This window comes from Acromyrmex echinatior, chromosome 17 (assembly GCF_024713525.1).
Source record: "Acromyrmex echinatior isolate Ae372 chromosome 17, ASM2471352v2, whole genome shotgun sequence".
NCBI classification, from domain to species: domain Eukaryota; kingdom Metazoa; phylum Arthropoda; class Insecta; order Hymenoptera; family Formicidae; genus Acromyrmex; species Acromyrmex echinatior.
The window spans coordinates 5,744,889-5,766,936 of NC_141868.1; the positions used below are offsets into that span (position 1 = coordinate 5,744,889).

The 22,048-nt window shown below is 35.5% G+C and overlaps 3 protein-coding genes across 9 annotated transcripts in view; 1 reads left to right on the forward strand and 2 right to left on the reverse strand.

Moving 5' to 3' along the window:
* The window catches only part of LOC105144601 (acetylcholinesterase), a 38,306-nt gene extending 25,018 nt beyond the window's left edge, over nucleotides 1-13,288 (forward strand). For all 5 annotated transcript variants that reach the window (XM_087415107.1, XM_087415110.1, XM_087415109.1 and 2 more), the window contains exon 8: nucleotides 410-13,288. In XM_087415107.1, the coding sequence (XP_087271233.1) occupies nucleotides 410-558 (149 nt within the window). In that variant the 3' untranslated portion in view covers nucleotides 559-13,288. The remainder of the gene's footprint in view (nucleotides 1-409) is intronic.
* A 339-nt stretch (nucleotides 13,289-13,627) lies between these two features.
* LOC105144599 (RCC1 and BTB domain-containing protein 1) lies at nucleotides 13,628-18,567 on the reverse strand. Its single transcript, XM_011053577.2, has 10 exons — nucleotides 18,272-18,567; nucleotides 18,000-18,202; nucleotides 16,708-16,881; nucleotides 16,372-16,633; nucleotides 16,162-16,289; nucleotides 15,807-16,073; nucleotides 14,867-14,991; nucleotides 14,680-14,777; nucleotides 14,477-14,607; nucleotides 13,628-14,350 (listed from the first exon to the last, which is right to left on the reverse strand). Exons 1-10 carry the CDS (start codon nucleotides 18,357-18,359, stop codon nucleotides 14,210-14,212), a joined length of 1,617 nt encoding a protein of 538 aa, XP_011051879.2. The 5' UTR covers nucleotides 18,360-18,567; the 3' UTR covers nucleotides 13,628-14,209.
* The window catches only part of LOC105144598 (RCC1 and BTB domain-containing protein 1-like), a 33,064-nt gene continuing 29,470 nt past the window's right edge, over nucleotides 18,455-22,048 (reverse strand). For 2 of the 3 annotated variants that reach the window (XM_087415113.1, XM_087415112.1), the window contains exons 9-13: nucleotides 21,739-21,999; nucleotides 20,551-20,675; nucleotides 20,389-20,486; nucleotides 20,187-20,329; nucleotides 18,455-20,088 (exon numbers count right to left, since the gene is read on the reverse strand). In XM_087415113.1, coding sequence (XP_087271239.1) covers nucleotides 19,948-20,088; nucleotides 20,187-20,329; nucleotides 20,389-20,486; nucleotides 20,551-20,675; nucleotides 21,739-21,999 — 768 coding nt within the window. In that variant the 3' untranslated portion in view covers nucleotides 18,455-19,947. The remainder of the gene's footprint in view (nucleotides 20,089-20,186; nucleotides 20,330-20,388; nucleotides 20,487-20,550; nucleotides 20,676-21,738; nucleotides 22,000-22,048) is intronic. The other variant, XM_011053576.2, reaches the window with a different exon arrangement.

A 22,048-nucleotide genomic window follows, 5' to 3' on the forward strand; every position in this document is an offset into this window, starting at 1 on the left:
AAAATCTGTCATTCTTCTTTAAAAATTGTCGCTCTTTTTTTTTCAAGACTGACTCAATTTTCACTCCAAAGGATTTAGATATTACTTCTACTGTACATAAGGGATCTTATATGAGAGATAAGCGACAAAAACAATATGAAACTACGATATCCCTCAGTGATTGGGATACCGACAAATGTGCTAGTAAACTATACCGGAACACTTACTTGTATAGATTCTTTTCAGAACTTCTTGCACCACCTTCTTAATTCTTCCTCTTTTTCTCTCAACGTCGAGCGGTGTAAGAAGTTGGGCTGAAAAGAACAGGTGTTTTCTGTTACTTCTCGCGAATCCATTTGCCCCATTCGGGGAAGTTCCCAGCGCTAATTATTAAGATCGGGATTGCGGTCGCCCCGCGACTCTGTTACAGCGAAACTGGAGGTCGGGTCCAAGGAGACGTGCGGCAGCACGAGCCTCGCCGACTCTGGCGCGACCCGGATACTCCTGATCTTGAGCCTGTTATTGACCGGCCTCACTACTCTGCCTCACATCCAGCACGACGTCAGAGGTATCGTTTAGCTCCCGGCTGCCGCCGCCGCTGGATCGGTGGTCGGCCGTCGAGCCGCCGTCCTAGCCCCGTCGAGCAGCAGAAGCATCAGCATCAGCATCAGCATCGGCATCAGCAACAGCAACAGCAACAGCAGCAGCGGCAGCAGCAGCAGCGGCAGCAGCAGCAGCGGCAGCAGCAGCAGCGGCAGCAGCAGCGGCAGCAGCAGCAGCGGCATCGGCATCAGCAGCGGCGGTCCGTTTCTTCCCTAAAGAAGAGGACGAACGAACGCGAATGAACAAACGGACGGACGAAACGAACGAACGAACGGACGATCGGGAAGATGACGGTACCGTGCGAGAAACAGACATATCAATAGTAGAAGAGTGCTCGATCGCCGGGGGATCGACGATGAATAAAAGAAAAAAAAAATACACGTCCGCCTATGAGAGAGATCTCGGTCGGAAATTATGGGGGACGAGGGGGGGCCCCAGAGGCCCGGGGTGGAATCGAGTTCGAGTAGCGCGTAAATAGAGAAAGGAGAGATCCGAGAGGGGTGACGAACGACGATCCGACGACGATGACGGAGGACGACGAGAGGTAAGAAGAGAAGAATAAATGAGATATTCGATGTAGCGATGCACGGACGATCGAACGGGGGACGAGACGATGGCTCGAAACTATCGGCGAACTACGCCGACGGTTCTAATTGCGCTAATTATAGTTCCTACGAGTCACTCCGAAGTCTGAGGCTCTTCCCTCGCCTTAATGCTAGCGCGACAGAACGACGAGAAAGTCCGTTTGAAACTTTTGGAAGGTTCATATAGGTATCCGAAAAACGTAATGAAAACGCGAGGATTCGAAACAAAATTTCAAACGGGAGTTTGAAAATTCAAAAAATTCGAAAACGCTAAATTTTAACAGTCCGAAAATTTAAAAAACCGCGAAAATTTGAAAAATCGTGAACACGTGGATTCGAAAAATTCGTAAATCATATTATATTATGTTAAATTAACATTCGGATATGTTAAAAGTTCAACACAAAAATTTTAATAAAGCCTGACACAATTACAAAATGTTTTTTATCTGTGTGAAGAGATACAAGAGTCTGAAAATTCAAAAAATTCGAAAAATGCTAAAATTTAACAGTCCGAGAATTTAAAAAACCGCGCAAAACGAGAAATCGCAAACATGGAGATTCGGGAAAAGTAGAGGACAGGTATGAGGAAATTAGAAGAGAGAATCTCGGGGATGCTGGAGGATTCGAGGTACCAGAAGCTGTACACGACACGCGCGGATTCGTCGTAAAATTATCGTTACATCGGTCTCTCGTCGAATCCGGTACTCCATCCAGAACACGAACAGCGTGTTATACCACCCCGCTATACAGGGTGTCCCAGACTTCCCATTACAGCCGTCAATAGCAGACTCCTGAGATTATTTCAAGACAAAAATCCTAATACCAAAGTGCCGACACTACAATAGTTTTTAAATGAGAAGAGTTTTTAAAGTTAGTCAAATAAATCATTCGAAATTCGCGCGATCAAGCATGCACATTAACAATAATGAAAGAGTTTAGAAGAATAGAAGAGAATAGAATTGATGCTTGAAAACATCTTCACTATTTTTTCTTTGCTATTAACAGGTGTCATGCAAAATCACCCTAGAAATCCTCAAATATAGGAGACTGAACACCGTTTAGACAATTTCTGATTGGGCCGCTATATTTTTCAGAAAGATAGAACAAGATAGATAATACATAAGATAGAATGAGATACACATCTTCTTCCATCTTATGCATCTATTTAATTCTATCTGTTCTGAAAAATATGGCGGATCAGACGTATGGTGTGTAGTCACTTACTTGAGGATCTTTGGAACACCCTGTATATCTGCTATGTGGGTCACCGTTGCGGGGGGTTTTATGAGCACGAATCACCGTGTCGCGTCGCGTTTATCGTGACGTTATCCCACGGGACAAGGCGGTCACGTGTATATATCCGATGTTAGATATACCGGACGGGTGATCGAAGTATCCGGGGGTGAGAACGTAATTTCTCCCGAGCTTTACCGGATCCGTGCAGCTTCCATTGCAATATCGGGAGTCTACGTTAAAAAAAAAAGAGCTTCGAAAATCCTCAAGAGGCACATATCTACACCCTGCACCTGTCTCCGTTAAAAGAAATCTGATACAGCCAGATAACGCGGAATCGATACGATCGAATCGTGTTCCGTGAATATCAGATATCTGACATACGTTGTTATTGTTCGTATCGTCAATTTCGTATCAAGATACTCTCGACGTGTATATTTTTTTTTATTATTGACTCGAGATATATCTCGCGGGAAACGAGGACCTTTTTATCACGCCAGATTTAGATCATCGTAAAGAAATTCTATACATATATAATTCTATACTGTAGAGATTTCATACACTCGTATAGAATGATTCGCGTCCTTCTCTAAATTTAATGAAACAAGTTCTAAAGATGTCTATCCTGTTTTGCAAAAATCTTTTCGTTAATTTGCTATAACAATAACTGACCTAGAAAAGTTGTCATTTTTTAGTTGCTTGCAGAAAAAGAATGGAAACGTAAAAAAAAAGAAGAAAAATCTAAAATCTTAAATTATCTTAAATTATGTTATGACACTGAACAATCATATGAGATGTGATCCAATTAACGCTGCAAATATTTCGTTGACCAATCGCAAGAAATTATATTACAAATTGATCAATCAAAGCATTTGCAGCGTGAAGTGGATCGCATCCATATTGTATTGTTATTTATCCTGAGAACTGTCTTCTAATTGGCTGAAATATGGTAACGTAACTTATTCTGGATGTAAGTTTTCTAATACAGATTTTCTATAATAAGCCATTACCTCAGCTTTAAGTCTTAAGCCATAAAAAATTAACCAATCATAATAGATTATTCTTTTCACATTCGACTGTGATCGATTTTTTATGGCTTGTGACTTAAAACTTAGATAATAGCTTATTGTAGAAAACCTCTAAAGCGTCGTCTACAATACACGGAATAAGAAGCAAGAGCAAGAAATTGACCAATCACAGTCGATTATTCTTCTCACATTCGATTGTAATTGATCAATTTCTTACTCTTACTTCTTAGACGACGCAAATTTAGGCCGGAATCAAACTACTCATCGAAGATTAAGATCGAAGATTGAAAGATTGAAATTTGACCAATCAAAACGATAGGATCTAAAATTCCTTTGTCCTCCATTGGTCAAATTTCAACCGCTTAGTCTGATTCCGTGACTTTGTGGCTTATTCTGACTTACCACTAATATATGATATGAGTGATGACTAACGACTCATTGTAGAAAGTCTATAAAAGTTCATCTGATGAAAAATAGATATTATTTCCTCCCCCTTCCCCCCCTCGCTCGTCGCGATGACGCGTCGCGTATCGCATTCGTGTCTAACAGCCGACGAAGATGAGCGCAGTGCCGCGTAAAATTGCCTCTGGCCCCCCCCGAGCGACGAGGCCGATTACGACGACTCTGCAATTCGCATTCGTCTACCTCCGCATCCGCCGTTTCCAGCCACTGCTGTGTGTGCGCCATACGTATCTACCTACGTGGTAGAGTAGTGAAATGGGGTCCGCAATTCGATCTATACGGTCCGATACGCGCGCACGACTCGCGACTCCGCGTCGCAGCAGTCGATCGCGCTCGTAAAAGGCAGGAGAGATAAAAAGAGAAGAAAGAGGGAGAGAGAGAGAGAGAGAGAGAGAGAGAGTAACGATAAAAAAAAAAGAATTCGCCCATCTCTTGCATTATGTCTTCCCTTTGCCTATCCGCGCGCGCGTCTCGTTCGATATCTCGCTCGCTCGAGCTATTCCGCGTCGTGTAAAGTCGCGCGCGAGTAAAATCCCGCTCGAGAGGACCGAACGATGTTCGCTTTTACGTCAGCTTTTACGTCGGTCTCTTCCCTCGCGCGCGAGAGGAGAGAAAAGAAGGACGACGCGCTATCTCTTCCCTTATACGGAAATCCAATTTAACTCTCCGTCTGCAATCTGGGTCTTTTTGGTATATACAAGGAATAAAATCTCACCCTCGAACTTCTCCGAAATATAAAAGAGGGTAGAGTCAAATCTCCCTTAAAATATCTTGTTAAAAAAGCTATTCGGAAATGTGACAAAGATATAACCTTGAATTTTACCACATATTTTGGGAAGTAGATCTGTAGGGAAGTAGAATAATAAAAAAGAAACTTTGGCTGAACGGAGAGACACGTAGAGAACGATTTTGTTGAAATTTCTAAAAATTAGCTAAACATAGATCTGAAAATCATTTTGTTAGACCATCAAAATAATTGATCTCAAGCATGATAAATAATTCGAGTTAATTCTATTGTTAGTTTTTTAAATAAGGTTATGTAACTTAATATTATGAAAAGCGTGAAAAACATTTGTTGTAAACACAAAGTAATTGAAGAAAATGTCCGGCTACATTGGAATACCGATCAGGTAATAATACTTAAAATGAATAATTAATCACTACATCATCCAATATTAAATTTCTAAAAAAGAGTGCATTCTGCGTCACAAAAAAAATCGGCGGAATCGATCGATCATGACGTATTTCCGGTCGTGACAAAACGCGAAAGTTGAAGTTTACCCAACTTTATGCATCCTATATTCTATGCGTCCTACAGTCTTTACGATTCTATTATGGAACAAGGAATGGATTCCAATCGGAATTATTCAATTAGTCTCTAATTAAATAGCTATTATGTTTTCTAGGGAAAAGAGAATAATTCCAATCGAAATCCATTCCAACTTATTCCATGATTTGCGACCCGCGTCCTACGCATAATGTAAAAATAATGAAGTATTTCATTGCGCATAATAATAGTTAAATACAATTTTGAGGCAAATTTTTTATTGCTGATAAATTTCTAATAGTGGCTTTATATTGGCTTATAACATTTTTGAACTAATTACCTAGTTTGTTATCAACTGCGTACCTTGGGAACGAAATACCTTGCATTCTTATCTTCTTGCATCATGGTTTTACGTAAATCAGGCTTTGACTGCACAATTAAAGAAATAGGGAGAAGAAAATAAGAACTTCGACCTATATCAGAACTATGTATTCCACAGTACATGGTTTCTGATAGCTTGAAATTCTGATTTCCTGTTCTCTTTTCCTTTGATTGTGCGCAATCCCTTTACGCGCGACTTTCCTTCGTCGAACTTGCGATCTCCTTCTCGTTCGGTCTTCGCTCGCCCGAGGAGAGAATCGGCCTCGTGGCCGAATAACGCGCGTCAGCTGGAATATTTCCAGGAGGGCTGCCTCCGCTCTATTGATTTTTATTTCCGCTTTCGCCGGAGACCGATGTGCTGGAATACAACGTCTCCCCGTGCCGTGGACACTAGAGATCTAATCAAAGTCTGATTATAACAAGCAGTCCAACATTTTTCGTCAACAAAATCGTGCGACTGAGATGTTCCTATACTAAGAGTCTAGTCATTAAAGCTGTTTTGTAATAAAATGGCGTCTGTCGCGTTATGAAACATCGTCGTTTTAATATCATCATTTCATTTTATAGTTTACTGAAAAAAAAAATACAATACATTCTTGTGGTAAATTTGTACAACTATTGTGCCTCATCTTAGATAATTGGCAATAATCAGGATTAGCAAAATTACTTTTTAAATTACTTTTTAGGTTACTTTATATGTGTTTGTTGTAGAAATTGAATACAAAAAATAATACGAAATTTAAATCGACATTTAAAATAATTTACATAATAATTGTTGTAGAAATTGAATATAAAAAGTAATACGAAATTTAAATCTACATAATAATCTGCATTGTTTCATTTAGAATCATATATAATTATCATGTAATAACCTACATTTAAAATTCTTTCGCTAGTTATTATACCTCTCTTATTTGAATTTGATTCCTAATCTTTATAATTCTAATTGTTGCCGCCATGTTGTTGCTATCCAGACTGATTAAGCATCACACTACGCATTGGAGATTGTGGATTGCGCGAATTAAAGATTAGAATTCAGCCAATCAGAACGAAACGGATTGAAATTAAAATTATTTGACTGATAGAATTTTAATCTCAATTTGCGATTATCAGTCCTCAATGCGTAATCCCCACAACACAGCCTAACCAGCACAAAACATTAAAAAAATATTTAAAAAAATATTTTTTAAATACTTATTTAATGTAAAAATATTAAATAAATGTTTAAAAAATGTTTTTTAAATCTTGTGTGCTTATTGGGAGGTTTTAGAAGGTCTCTAGAAGATCCACAGTATCCTCGAATACTCTCGTGATCGATTCGATCAATTCCTTCCGCCTTTTGGCGCACAGTCGTGCCCGAAAAAGAGAAAAAAAGCGAAAAAGATCACTGACATAAAACGTGGAGGAGCTCTAAAAGCTCGCGATTAATTTCGAAAGACGCGAAATAATTCACGATTCAATCCTTTTACATGCGAAAACCTTTGGCGAGTAAAAGGTTTCACCGAACGCGCGAGAGTGACCCGAATGTGTCGGGGTTTTAGAGGGTCATGGGGGACACGCCGAGGTTTTGTATGAATTATTTCTCGCGTTCTGTGCGCGCCGCATCGCGGTTCGAGTTCCAGGGAATATCGTCCTTGGATCGTCGGCGGTCGCTCGCCGGCGGGACCTCGAAGGTGTCCGTCGCGTCGGTCCGACATCCTCCCACGTGCGTCCTGACGAAGGGAACGCGCGGGAAGGAATCCGAGGGAGGTCGAAGATTCCACCCCTCCCCGAGGGTCACAACCCCCGGGGCCCCTTGGGCCCACGTCTAGCTAACTTTTAGCTGTACAACACACAAGCACCGTTACAACGTAAGTAGATATGTAAAAAGAGAGAGAGAGAGAGAAAGAGAGGGAGCGAAAGAGTGGGAGAGAGAGAGAGAGATTGAGCGGGAGAGAGGAGAGTTACTCGCTAGTTCGTCAGTAAGAGATAAGAAAAAAAAAAGCGTTATCACATAAGGCAAATGGCAAAAAGAGGAAAAAAAAAAAAGAAAAAAAAGTTATAGAACGATTTATCAGAAGTCTGTACAAAGGACTCTAAACGATTATAATCCCACGCGCGACGATGAGCACCAGCGACGTGCGTCGTCCACGACAAACTCGAGCTTCGGACCCGGGAATCGATCGAAAATTAGCTAGGTAAAGAGAGAGAAAAAGAGGGAGAGAGAAATGAAAAATAATAAAATGAAGTAGAAAGAGAGATTGCCTCGATTGCGCCTCTGTATGATGTAAAACGAATAAAAAAATGATGAGAGGGAGGAAGGGAGGAGAGATTTCTCTGCGAAATAACTCATTAATTCATTAGACTACGTTTTTACTCCGTTTTTTTTTTCGTACTGCAAAAGGAAAAAGCACGCGCGTCGTTAAAACGTGGGAAAAAATGATGATATCATGTTAATTGTAGAAAATAAGTATTATACATTAAGAATAAAGACGCAGCGACAGTTAAACAAAACGAGTTGGTATCGACAAGTGGATTAAAAAAATGATAATGAGACGCGGTGATAACGATAATAATAATATAATAGATGTAAAAATAATGAGAAATAATAATAACGTTAATGAATAAATAGTAGCGCGCGATAATGATACTAGGAATAATAACAAGAATTACGAGTAAATCAAAAAAGAGATTTCGAAATTTTAAAGAAAAAAACAAGATATATATATATATATACATATATATATATATATATTACAATTATATTACAATTATATTATTTTATCTTAAATTGCACTTTAAAACTGCATTTATTTTTTTTTCCAATTAGATGAAAAAGTTAAACGAGTTGAAATATCAATTTCCGAAAAAAATCGCAAAAGTTCAGTATCAGGAGAATACATTTCAACAAGAAATGTGTTAAATTCAGATTTTGTGCACTCCAGAAGATTAGAAAATAAATTATTGCAAATAGAAGAAGCAAGTGACGAATTTAAACGGCCAAATTCTCGATATCAGAAAAAATTTCTGCGTGCAGAAAATAAAACAACACATAAATTATATATTTTATTTTATTTTTTATATTTTAAAGTGTATATAATCGAAGAAAATAATATAATTGTCACACACATAGAAAAAAAGACAAAAAATTTCGAAATCGATTCCATCTCGGTCTTCATGACAATATCTCCGAATTTTACATCCCGATATCGTCATTAAGACTGCAAATATCTGAATAATTTAATATAAATTAAAAGATAACTATTAAAATATACATATATAATTACTGCAAAAACTAATTTATTATTATTCAAGTCCAAACATCCGGATTAACTGGATCTGACATCTGGAGAATCAAACTCGATCCGAATCCGCGAGATTCTTAATTCGCGCCCGAATTACGGGAGATTGAACGAGGTATGTAATTGCGAAGCGCAATATAATTCCAAAATCGATTCGTATCCACCACGAAAATTTATCCCTTTCCACAAAAATCCATCCCGCGTATCGTCGCGTAAAAGCCCTAAATATCCGGATAATTCGATATCCGAATTGTCGAAAATAATTATTATCCGATCACTCGTACAAATTCCCCCTCCCCCTTTGTATTCTCCTTCCCCTCCTCCCCAAAACAGCCGGATCATCGGAATCTGATAAATCCGGAAGGATCGGATTTATCCGAATTTCTGCGAAATTAATTCGGATAATTAATAAATCAATTCGCGAGTTATCCGCCGATCGGACAGAAAACCGATTTCAGAGCGTGACGAAACTTTATCAAAAGTAACACGATAAAAATGCAAACGGAACGGGAGGAAATGCCTGCATTATTTTCGCGTGTTTCACGCACTGCGAAATCGAGATATCAGCAGATTCAAATTTAGAGTCCTAATCTTTACACGCGGATTTGCATCGCCGTGTATATTTGTGTGTGTGTGTGTGTGTGTGTGTGTGTGTGTGTGTGAGTGTGTGCACGTTTTGCATGTCGTTATATGTGCGTGCGTAAACGCACCAATGCGGCATGCCGATGAAAAATTGCAATTGCATTTTCGGACGTTTTCCGTTACTATCATTTCCAGATACCATTTTATCAGCGGTGTAAGCCCTCAAAAAAAAAAAATAGCCCACGTGCGTTCAACCTTCCGTTTATCTGATATTTTATTCATTGTAGCATCGAAATCGTACGCGACAATTTTCCCGCGTGTAATTATTTACGTGTACCTACTAATACTTTCTACATCCGGCGTACACAGAAAGAATGATTTTGCTGAAGGTTTAAAAATTTAACTTTAGATATTAGTCTAAAAATAATTTTGTTGGGCCGTCAAAATAATTACGCAGAAATCTCAAGCGTGATAAGCAATTTGCAAAAAGTTTTGACATTCTAGCAATCAGCTTGAGCTATACATAATTACGCCAGTTTCAAAAATGTTTTTTTTTTTATTACTTTGAACCAGACAATGTTCAAAGTATCGATGCCGGAAATGATATTGCAAGTTAAATTTCAATGTATATGCATATACAGGGAGTTTCATTTTTATTGTCCGTCCTGAATATCTAAAAATATGCATTTTCCAAAAAATATTTCAAACAAAAATTATATGATCAATATGTATCAATAACTGCAAATTAGAAATTATATATAACTTCATCGTTATAAGCGCAAAATTTGTTATTTGAGAAAAACCCCGTATTTAAATCCTTTATAACATGATTTTAAATAAATAAGATAATGAAATTAAGAAAATTTTATAGGAGAGGAACAATTCGTTCATGATTTTTAATTGGAATTTCAAGACAACGTTAACCTTCTTTACAAAAAAATGAAATATAAAATCGTAAAAAAAATTTTTTTAGACCCTAATTAAATCTCAATTATTTTTGATGTTTAAAAATTGATATTTTTAAGATCTAAGAAATGACTTGTTGGAATTTTTTTACTTGCGGCATCGATTTCAACATTCAAAAATCTATAAAAAAACAATTTGGTTTAAATTAATTTTTTACTTTAAACCAAAATTATTCAACAAAATTATTATCAAATCTGTATCTAGCTAAATTTTTAGACACTCCAGTAAAACTATCCTTTCCATATAAACACCTCCAGATATGTTTCCCAAATATATTTCCCCCGGGAACACACAGAGAAGTGTACAACTTTTCCGTAAAGTTTCCAGTCTCGCAATTTCTACAGTTGCATACTTTTCATCTCGATGCCGTCGACGCGCGAACGTCTCCTCCCTTTCACTGGGGTAAACGACAGGTAATCTATCGGCAACTTATAAAGAAAGAAGGAACAACAAAGGGGCGGATCCCCCGGAGGAACTTTCAAGTCTCGGAATAGCGGTTATCTCAGAAATAGCAGTGGCGTCGGGGTGATCCGTTTAGATAAGCACGTTTAGTAAATCAGCTATCGCAAGGAGCCGTTCCTCTCTGAGTAAAGGATCACTGCTTCTTCAAAATGTAAATTTCTGTAGGAATAATAATGATCTCTTGCGAGACACGAGGGGATGAAAACATCGATAAAAAGGGAGGAAAAGGAGGGCGACAAACGCGGACAATCTACACTTTCTAAAGAAAAAAAATAAATAAATAAATAAAAATAAAAATAAAAAAAAAGGGAAAAGAAGATAAACACTTGTTAAGTAAACAGGAGGCGCAAGAATCATGCAGTCAATTTTCACAGAAGGGTAGTTTCTCGAGAACAGTATATTGATCGTATCGAACTTTCGATTGAGCAAAGAAGAAGCACGGAGCTGAAACTTTTGATAAGCAGGCTCGCAAATACGAATTACAAATCCCCATATCTGCCAATGTGGAATTAACTTCAATCTTGGTTCAACTTGCCATTTATCTTTTTCTAGTTCTAAGAATCAGGAAGAGAGAAAAAGTTAAACTTAGATTAAAGTCAACATCAAGTTCCACATGGAGAATGGCCGAAAAGTCCTTTTTCTCTCCGTATCTTCAAGGTACAGATCAAGCGAGGGGATGAACAGGTTCGAACAAATCGGACACGAGGGAGGAAGTCTTGCTTTTGTCGTCGACGGGATTCGCAGCGCGTCGTTGGGGAAAAGTAGCCCGCAGGCCTAAATACGCTCTAATTAATAAAAAGAAAACAGAAATGGAGAACGATTACTACTAATGAACTCTGGACCGATGACGAAAGTCGTCCGGCTGATCGGTGGCTGGTCGGCGCTTCGGCGCGGCGACTCCAAGTAAGGAGGATCTCGCGAGAGGAACCTTTCTCGAGGTGCGTCGTGTCGAAGCTCGATCGGCGACGTGCAACCACCGCGTGCAACCAACCGCCCGATACTCCCTTCGTGACTTCTCACAATTCTAACAAATCTGAAATAATAAATCTTTGCACTTTTATCATTAACGAGAGACTAAAATTCGTCTATCTTATTACAATTTTACACCAACACTTGTCGTTGATTATCTATTATTGCCAACGAATAATTTCTCGGCAGCAGACTGTCAATTATAAGGAAAACGACATTGAGAAATCCTATTGAAAAAAAAAAAATCACGTCACAGTTGCATGATGAGATCATGTAATTAAAACATGTAAATCACGGATTGTTCCAAATCAATAGGTGATTTTAAAATTACACATTTTGAAAAGTTACATGATGATATGTTCTTTTTTTCTTCTACCCCTATCGTTCAATTCTTTAAAATTCAATAACTGTAACATCACATGATGGATAAAGATATTTGTAATATCATGTGATTTTTCAAATTACATATTTTAATTATATGATGAAATCATGTAATGTTATGACATGATTTTTTTTCAACAGGGCAAACATCTGGTTGAAAATGGACGAATCAAATATTATATCTGTCAGAATTCCAGTTTTAAGTCTACTAATCGATCTATATCTAAATTTTAATTTTTAATTTTAGAATTCTAGACTTAATCAGCAAACTCTGATTCGTCCATTTTCAACCAGAATTAATCCAGCCAGACATTTTTCTCGTTGCACGTTTGCAAAACAATTCGCCACTTACATTCGTTATTATTGTCGACAACCGGGACTCAGCTTCTATTCAAATCGCGTTCGGCGCGATAAAAAGACATGATGCTATTAACTATCGTCAATGATATTACCTTTCAAAATCGCCAAAAATCTTATTAATATTTTAAAATCTTATTAATATTATTGCGAGACAATGCTCGCTCGTTGCACGCGCTGGTAGCGACGGGAGAGTTTTTTGCGGTCGCGGCGTACGACCGATCACCTAATTTAACATAATTAATTACTTATATACATAACATATAAATACATTTAAAATAAAATAAAAACGCACGTATATATACAGAGCGCCCGTTTTGCGGTGGCCGCTGTAAGATAGACACTCCGTATATGTATATCTTGTATACTTCTATATGCGAGATTGGAATATGAACGATCACTCAACGGCGTTCGACGACTCGGAATCGAGGGGCGAGAGAGAGGGAGAGGGAGAGGGAGAGAGGGAGAGAGAGAGAGAGAGAGCGTGAGAAAGAGAGAGCGAAAGAGAGAGCGAGAGAGAGAGAGAGAGAGAGAGAGAGAGAAAGGATGAAGTTAATACACGTGTACAGATTTATCGGAGTTTATCTCCATGTCGCGGAACATTGACCGTTCCCATTTCAAGGTATATATATGTATGTATATTAAACATCATATGGTGATTATTAATCAGTAGATACGTACGTATTATACGAACAACAAAATCTATCGCTTGTATATATTGAAGATATCGTAATAAAATGATGTACGAACGACCGTGCGAGGTCTTCCTCAACCAAACTCATCCATTCCGACTCTCTTTTATTCACTTCTTATTACTATTAATTATAAGAGCAATCATAAGGCAAAAAGAGCAGATGTAACGTAACAGCTGAATATAATTTGAGATAAATTTCTGATTAGTAGCAAATTTCTAATAGCAGCTTTATATTGACTTGTAAAACTTCTGATCAATTTCCGATTGATTACAAATGTCATACGTGAACAACTGCGTATCCCTAAAATTTGGTTCATCTGGTCTTCTTACATCATGAGAGCACAAAACTATCGAACAAAAGAGCAGCTAGGAATGAAGACAAACAATAGCACAGCATAGACGGTTTAGAAAATTTTATTACAATATAATCATATTATATTCTACATACATACTTAATTTTATAAAATTCACAGCTGGTGAATTAAATTGGCAAAATCGAAGTGATCATAAATCATGGTAAACACGCACTGATACGCTATATCACAGAAATAAAAAGAAAATCGGAACGATAAAGTTTTCGCAATCATTCGACTTTACGCAACGTTAATCAATCTGTTATGCAAATAGTGCCATCACGAACGCAAGATTGATTTTTCTCAGCAAGCGGCGTTTTTTTCCTTTGTTTACATGAAATCTAAGATTATCTCAGGTACCTTTGCAAAATAAAAAAACATCACATTTTCTGAGATCATCAAAGGAATCTCTCTTTTAAATTATCGGAACGCGAGATAGTTCACATGATTGAACGCAATTCGTGTCCACTTATTACTTACACAAAATACTAAATGCGAAATGTAATTGAGGAATCAAATTCGGAATAATTAGTTAGAATATATGATTATAAAATGCCTAGTGAATATTCAACAACAGATAGATTCATGCATTTTTATGTCACACTGTTCTTGATGCAAATAGATAAATTATGTTCTAAAAACACCAGCCTCACCCGCCTTAATTATAAAAGTTTTCAACGTATTCTCGTCCAACTTGGCGAAATTTTCCGTCTTTGTCACAGCCGTCATGTGATTCAAGGCGAACTTGAAGCAGACTTCTTCTAATTCCTGAAAAATTGACAATTGGCATTCAATTATTGGATAAAAATTAATAATACATGCGTGTGTAGATAAACAAATACTGTAGTGTCAATGAAATGTTGATAAGCACTAATAATACAGTTGTTTAGCTACCTCTTCGTTGTACTCGATTGCGATGCTATACAAGTAGGCGACATTCGATACAGTAATTCCTTGCTTTATCATCCAAATGCAATGCTTCTTGAGATTGCTCTCGCAGTAAGCGTTGGCCAAATCCAAAAGTTCTGCAACGAAAGACGTTGCTTCAATCATGAATGTACTCAGGTCGATAACTGCTCAGGATGTACCCGACTTACCTAATGCCTTCTCCATGGGTAAATCGATCACGTCGGTGTACAAGTATTTCAGGAAAGCTTTGTAGACAACGTAGGAAAACTGATCATGCTCGATGACACTGTCGGAACAGAAGAACAAAAATGAGTAAAACTTTTTAAAAATGAGAAATTTTTAACATAAATAATGCAGCTTTTCTTAAATGATTACCTTTGATTATTTTCTGCCCAATCATGTTGAAACATGGTTCTAAAGTATGAAGAGCGAATTTTCAGAATAGCCTTGTGCACGTGGATACATTGTCCCTCCACTTGTATCTTGAGATCACTTGTAGACTATCATAAAAGAAGACAAAAATCATTAGCGGCAAATGTGTACAATATTAGCTTAACACATAAAATATTTGTCACATTTATCAGCTAGAATCCAGTATAAAATGTATTACACAGTTTGATTTGTCAATCAAACAGCTCATTCTTAGTTTTAGGTTTTTTTTCGTTAGAAAGAAGTTTCTTGAAATTTCTTTTAAAAATATTCGAGCTAGTAACATTATATTTAAAATAAGATTTAATAAAAAATGACAAACTTAACTTCAATAAGTGAAAATATTAGTATATATATATATATATATTAGGTGTTGGAATTAATTCGTAGCGTTTTTAATGAAAGAATGTTATTTATTTCACATGAGCATTAAAAAATACATTAATGAAAGTACTTCCCATCACTTGTAAAACGCTACGAATTAATTCCAACACCTAATATATATAATGTATAATAAAAAATTGTAAAGGATAACTCATACAAATTCGAGTCGAAAACTTTATGTGATCCACCACTCGGATTTTAATGAAACTTTGAGTATGTTAAAGATTCATCAAAATAGTCTAAGAAATTTTTGAAACTATTCTTTCAACTTTAATACATCCTGTATCTTTAAAACAAAGTCATTTCGAATATATGACTAACGAAGTTTTCAGTATTCACCCTGTATATGTATTGTTAATAACTATGTACATATAAATAAATTAGATCTACTTATTTCAGTTGCACTTTTCCTCTTATCAATATCGTACATTCATTTCATTGAACATTTAAAAATATGAGAAGGTGCACAACAAGTAGATACAACAATGAACAAGCTACATACGGGATCATCGAATGCAGATCCTAGACATTGCAATATATTCGGTTCTTCGTTCGCATACAGGATCAGTGGTTTATGCATAACGCTCGGTGATCCGTAACACGCAAGCGCGTCGTGTACGTTGGAAAACGGAGTGGAGGTTGGGGTAGTGATGCTCTGACCACGACAGTGACCCCACATGTAGACACGTCCTCCCTCGCCGACGGCGACGCTTATGTGATTGTAATGCATAGCGGCGATGTCAGATACCCTTCCCATTTCGTGCTCGACCTAATAGTACAATTATTGATGACGTCCTTCTTTTTTTTTCTTTCTTTTTTATTCGTTCTCTATTTTCTTTATGACGATATGAGTATACCATGACTGGTTTGCAGGAATTCGTCTTGTTGCCGATTCCCAACTGGCCATAACTGTTTCCACCCCAGACATAAAGCTTCCCTTCGTCTGTGAGCGCCAGCGTATGAGCGTATCCACAAACCACTTTGACTGAAACGATATCAATTGCTCAGCGATCCCATTTTGTATTCGTCCTTTTCTTTTTTTATTTCTTTAATAAATCGAGACTTACCTATCACAATGCCTCTCAACGAACCGACTTGCCATGGTGACGTCTGATTCGCATAATTACCTATTCCCAATTGGCCGACGCCATTATTGCCAAAACCGTACACCTCACCATTTTCAATGACTACCATGGTAGAGGTCTGGCCGCATGAGATGCAAACAACTTTCTTTCCACCTAAGACGGAGTTCACTTGCCTAGGTGTGACCTGATTTGTGCTGATACTGCTGCCCAGTTGTCCACAATTATTTTGTCCCCAAGCATACACCTAAATCATACCATATACAGCTATTCAGCTCGTAATAACGAAAGATTATCGTCATAATCATCTCGATACTTTACCTCACCATCTTCGGTCAGAGCGATGGAATGGTGACTCCCACAAGCAATGTCGACAACGCGCTTCATGCCTAGACCTTCAAGAATAGGCATGGTCACTAGAATAGGTTTCGTGACAACCTGATTTGACGCTCCAATTCCCAGTTCGCCATAACCATTGTGACCCCAGGCATACACCTATCAAAGATATTGCTATCATTGATTCAAATGCATCACTTGATTTGTCGATTTCATAAAATCTATAGCAAAAAAAAATTTTCAGAATTGTTGTATGCATCAATAATAAACAATTAAGAGGAAAAGTTCTAATGTATTAGGTGTTGGAATTAATTCGTAGCGTTTTTTAATGAAAGAATGTTATTTATTTCACATGAGCATTAAAAAATACATTAATGAAAGTACTTCCCATCACTTGTAAAACGCTACGAATTAATTCCAACACCTAATATATTTTTGTATAAATAAAAAAATTTTATTATTAACTATTTATCTTTAGCTTTACAAGATTATCAGAGTGAATCTTAGTGCTTAATAAATTTAATGAAAATAATCATTAATAAAAAAAAAAGAGTATTCTGAAGAAAATGAATCAGAATTATATATATCCATGGCCAATGATTTGCCCCTTTCATAATAAAGAAAGCCGATTCTGTAACTCTTAACTATAGTCGTTGATATCATTGCGCAGCTTCTTTACTCTATGTATACATAATATTTACGCAACGACTGTCATTAAGAGTTATTAAATCAAAAAGGCTCCTTAATAAAGAAAGTTTAAAAGATATTTATCATGTTTTATCACAAAAATCATATATATAGGAGTAATATATAGAATAAATATATAAATATATGATTCTTGCAGTAGAGGGTAAGCATCTTCCAAACTTACTTTACTAAATCTAATCAGTATAGTTGGTTCTTATATTTAAGATTGTCTCAAATATAATCTTAAAATATCATGAATCAAATTACAGCATTAACATCTTGAGACATACTTAAGACAGTCTTAAAATGAGAATCGACTAAGAATAGAAGCTTAGAAAAGGAAGATTTATTAATCATAGTTGTATATTTCAGAGAGATGAGATGTTACACAGGCTGGTATTCACAGTCAGTTCTCAATTCATGTGATTTTCTTAAGAAATATTTTAGCATGCTAATACAACTAGCTTCAAGATAGATTTACGATGTTTTAAAACTGTACTTAAGGCAGTCTTAAATATAAGAACTGACTATGAATACCAGCTACAGACAACAATTGACTTGTACTCCAAGATATAAAAAAATCTTCGTACTTCTCCTTCTTTTGTGAGTGCTAAAACATGAGGTCCGCTGCCATATGCGAACGTTCTTATGTCTCTTTCGCATAAGGCTTCCACCTTCTTAGGATATAGAGTACCGTGTGTATCCCCGATTCCCAAACAACCAGCGATGTTGTTACCTAGGGCATACATCATCTTGTCTTTCGTCATAATTAAGGCTTCATTACCCAAATTACCTGTTTTGAAATATAAGGATAAACAACACACTGTCAAAGCAAGTACGCTAAGAGAAGAGGATGAATTACCGTATACCACAACCATATGAATCTGCGAAACAAACTCTGACTCCAATAAACTGAAAATCGGCCAGCTACGTAGGTCCGAAGTGCACATATTGCCCTCACAGAATTAAATCACTTTTTTATAAATCTTTCGTTTCGTTTCTTGTTACTCGTTTATAGCTGGTATTCGTATCAAGTGAATTACGATTTTTCATGTCATTTGGGAATCTCAATTATCTTCAAGTTATATCTTTGACATCGCTATTGCCACCAATCGCCACATTCGCCAATAGTGAACAATAGTGGACTATCAACTAGTATATACAGCGCTTTTATTACACTCTGAATATTACTATATCAATAGACAGTAATTTTGTGTTCGGCACTTGTCGGTAAAGCAGCATTCTGTATTATCAACAAAAGATGCAGCTTTTTAATAAGATACGAAGGCTGTGTTCTAAAATTGACTGCCAGTGCTAAAAATCTATAATGCACGTAACGTAGCATTTCAGTAGGTATTTTCTCCAATTGCATAAATAATATATATCTTTAGATATTTTTATGCAAGAATTCTAATTGCCGTAATCGTCAACACAATCTAGTAATACAAGCAAAATTTGTAAGCATACTATATTATAGAAGCATATTTTTCAGTAAAATTAATATTTATGATATATTAAATTAACATATTTTATTCATTTATCTAGAATATACGTTTTAAAATACATTTTCTTTATATTATTTGTACACTTACTCGTAAATTGTGTTATTTTGATATTAAGAAATATTGAATATCAATTATAAAAATATTTAATAATCAATATTAAAAATATTTAAATATCATAATCATATTATATGTGTAAAATTAAAATACTTAAATATATCGAAAATTCAACATAATTTTAACAAAGACTTGAATGGATTGTTTCTGACACAAAATGCAAACACAAAAACGCACATATACATATATAAATTTTTATAATAATTATGTATAATTTAGGATTATTTAGTACCAGAATGTATTTCAACACTTTTTTATTTAAGATATAATTTTTAATAAATAAAAAATGAAAACTAAAAAAATAAAATGAAAAAATGCTTTATTAGAAAATATATAATTTTGTTCTAGAAAAAAAATGTCCAACTTCATCTTATAAAGGCAATAGCATAAACTATAATATAATGTGCTAATAAAAATTGTAATTATAAAAATTATTATAAAATAATAACTATAAATATATAAAATTTTTTGGAAATATTCTGAGTATCCGATTTATCAGCTTGAGCATTTTTAAAACATTTACTTAAATCGATCTAATCTTACGCTAATAATGGCACTATCACAGATATGAGATCGATTTGTCTCAATGAGTGGCGTTTTTCTTTTTTTTTTTATGAGAATTCTAAGTAATCTCAAGTAGTTTTGCAAGATTATAAGATCTTTCTCACACTCTTCAAGATAAACTAAGGAATCTCTCGCGTGAATTATTTATCAGATCGCGCGATACAATTGATACATCTGGATACTTCAGGTCCATTTATTATTTACACGACTGTTATTAAGGAAACAAAACGTTTGGAATATTTCATCAGAATACGCGATTCTATATATATTGTGAGTATTCATGTAGCAACTGACATATTCAGCAATTTTCGTTAATTCTTATCATGGCGCATTGTTTTTAAGGTAGATAGACTTATTACATTTTAAATACACCAGCCTCGCCTGTCTTAATTATAAAAGTTCTTAATATATTTTCATCCAAATTTGCAAAACTTTCCGTCTGCGTCACAGTCGTCATGTGATTAACAGCGAACTTAATGCAAAATTGTTCCAGCTCCTAAAATATTATCAAATTCAATCATTCCATGCGCGTATAAATACAGCAGTTAAATGTTATTAAGCAGTTAAACGTTAATAGTGACAATGTTTAATTACCTCCTCGGAATATTGAACTGCAACGCTGTACAAGTAGGCAACATTCGACACGCTAATTTCTTGCTTTATTATCCGAATGCAGAGCTTCTTGAGATTGCTCTCGCAATAAGAATCAGCCAATTTAAAAAGTTCTATAAAAAGTTCTGAAAGACATTGTTCTAACACTCAGGCCGATAACTGATTTATGGTGTATTCGACTTACCTATCATCTTCTCCACAGGTAAATTGACCATGCCAGTGTATAAGTATTTCAGGAAGGCTTTGTAGACGATGTAGGAAAATTGATCAAGCTTGATAACACTGTCAAAATGAACATTTGATAATTTTTAATATAAATAACAACGATCTTTCGTTAAATAATTACCTTTGATTGTTTTCCGTCCAATCATGTTGAAACATGTTTCTAAAATATGAACAGCGGATCTTCAAAATAGCTTTATGCACAAAAATATTTTGATCTTTCACTTGTATTATGAGATCACTTGTAGTCTATATCAGGACAAAAATTGTTATAGTCAAATGTATGCAATATTAACTGACAATGAGTACACAAAATATTTGTCGCATTTATGAATTAAAATCGAAAACAATGTATTACATAGATTTAAGTATTAATTAAAATGCTCATCACCCTTAGTTTCAGTATTTTTTTCCTTCTAAAAGAAGTTCCTTAAATTTCTGTTACAAAGACTCAAGCTAAGAATTTATTATTGGTGCTTTCCGACAAGAGATAAAGGATGCTTTCATAGGCAAACAAGAAGGATGTAATGATTCACTGTGTTACACTGATTCTGACTGTATTCTTGCTGGAAAGCACTCACAGTACAACACAGTGCCCACGTAGCACGTAATATCACAGTAATATCGCAGTAATATTTCAGAAATATTAGAATATAATATTACAGAAATATTATTGTATTACATTGATAATCAACATTGAAATATCACAGTAATATATTGTCTTAAGTAGTAGAGTGACATTATTATAATTATTGACGTTTTTATGATGTTTTATTAACATTAGAGATATCAATAAGACGTTATTAAAGTATTACAAAATTATATGTACACACACATAATCTTAGAAATAATATTTAGTTTATTATAACTTTTTCAATTAATAATAATATTATATAATAGTCATTGTATTGACAATCAGTATTATTTTTTAATTAATATTCGATGAAATAATTTTTAAAATAACATTAAAAATATAAATTCAATAAATTTTTTTAAAATTCTTTAAATTTAAATTTAAATTTTTTCCAATAAATGGTACATAAATATAAACATTACATAAATATCAAAAATATTTCAGAATATTACAATATTTCTGTGATATATCTCAGTAATATTCCTATGATTCATTTTCACAGACATTGCAATATTATTATGTTCTCTTAATAATATTTCAACGACGTTTCTGCTATATTTCATTGTAACAATGCAATGGAAAAATGATATTGCTGTGATATTACCGTGATATTACGTGTTATATGAATGAACATTTTATTTTTAATTTATATCAGGATAAAGAATAAGACACACATACTTCGTCATCGAATGAATTTTCCAGGCACTCTAATACACTTGGTTCTTCGGCATTATAAAGAATTAGGGGTTCGTGCATAACGCTCGGCATTCCGTAGCACGCAAGAGCGTCATATATGTTCGAAAACGTAGTGACAGTTGGAACTGAGATGTTCTGACCGCGGCAGTTACCCCATATGTAGACATATCTTCCCTCGCCGATGGCGAGGCTTATGTGTTGCACAGCCGCAATATCGAATACCTTTCCCATTACATGCTCGACCTGATAATACAAAATATTGATTATATGGACTTTCACTTTTTATTTTTAT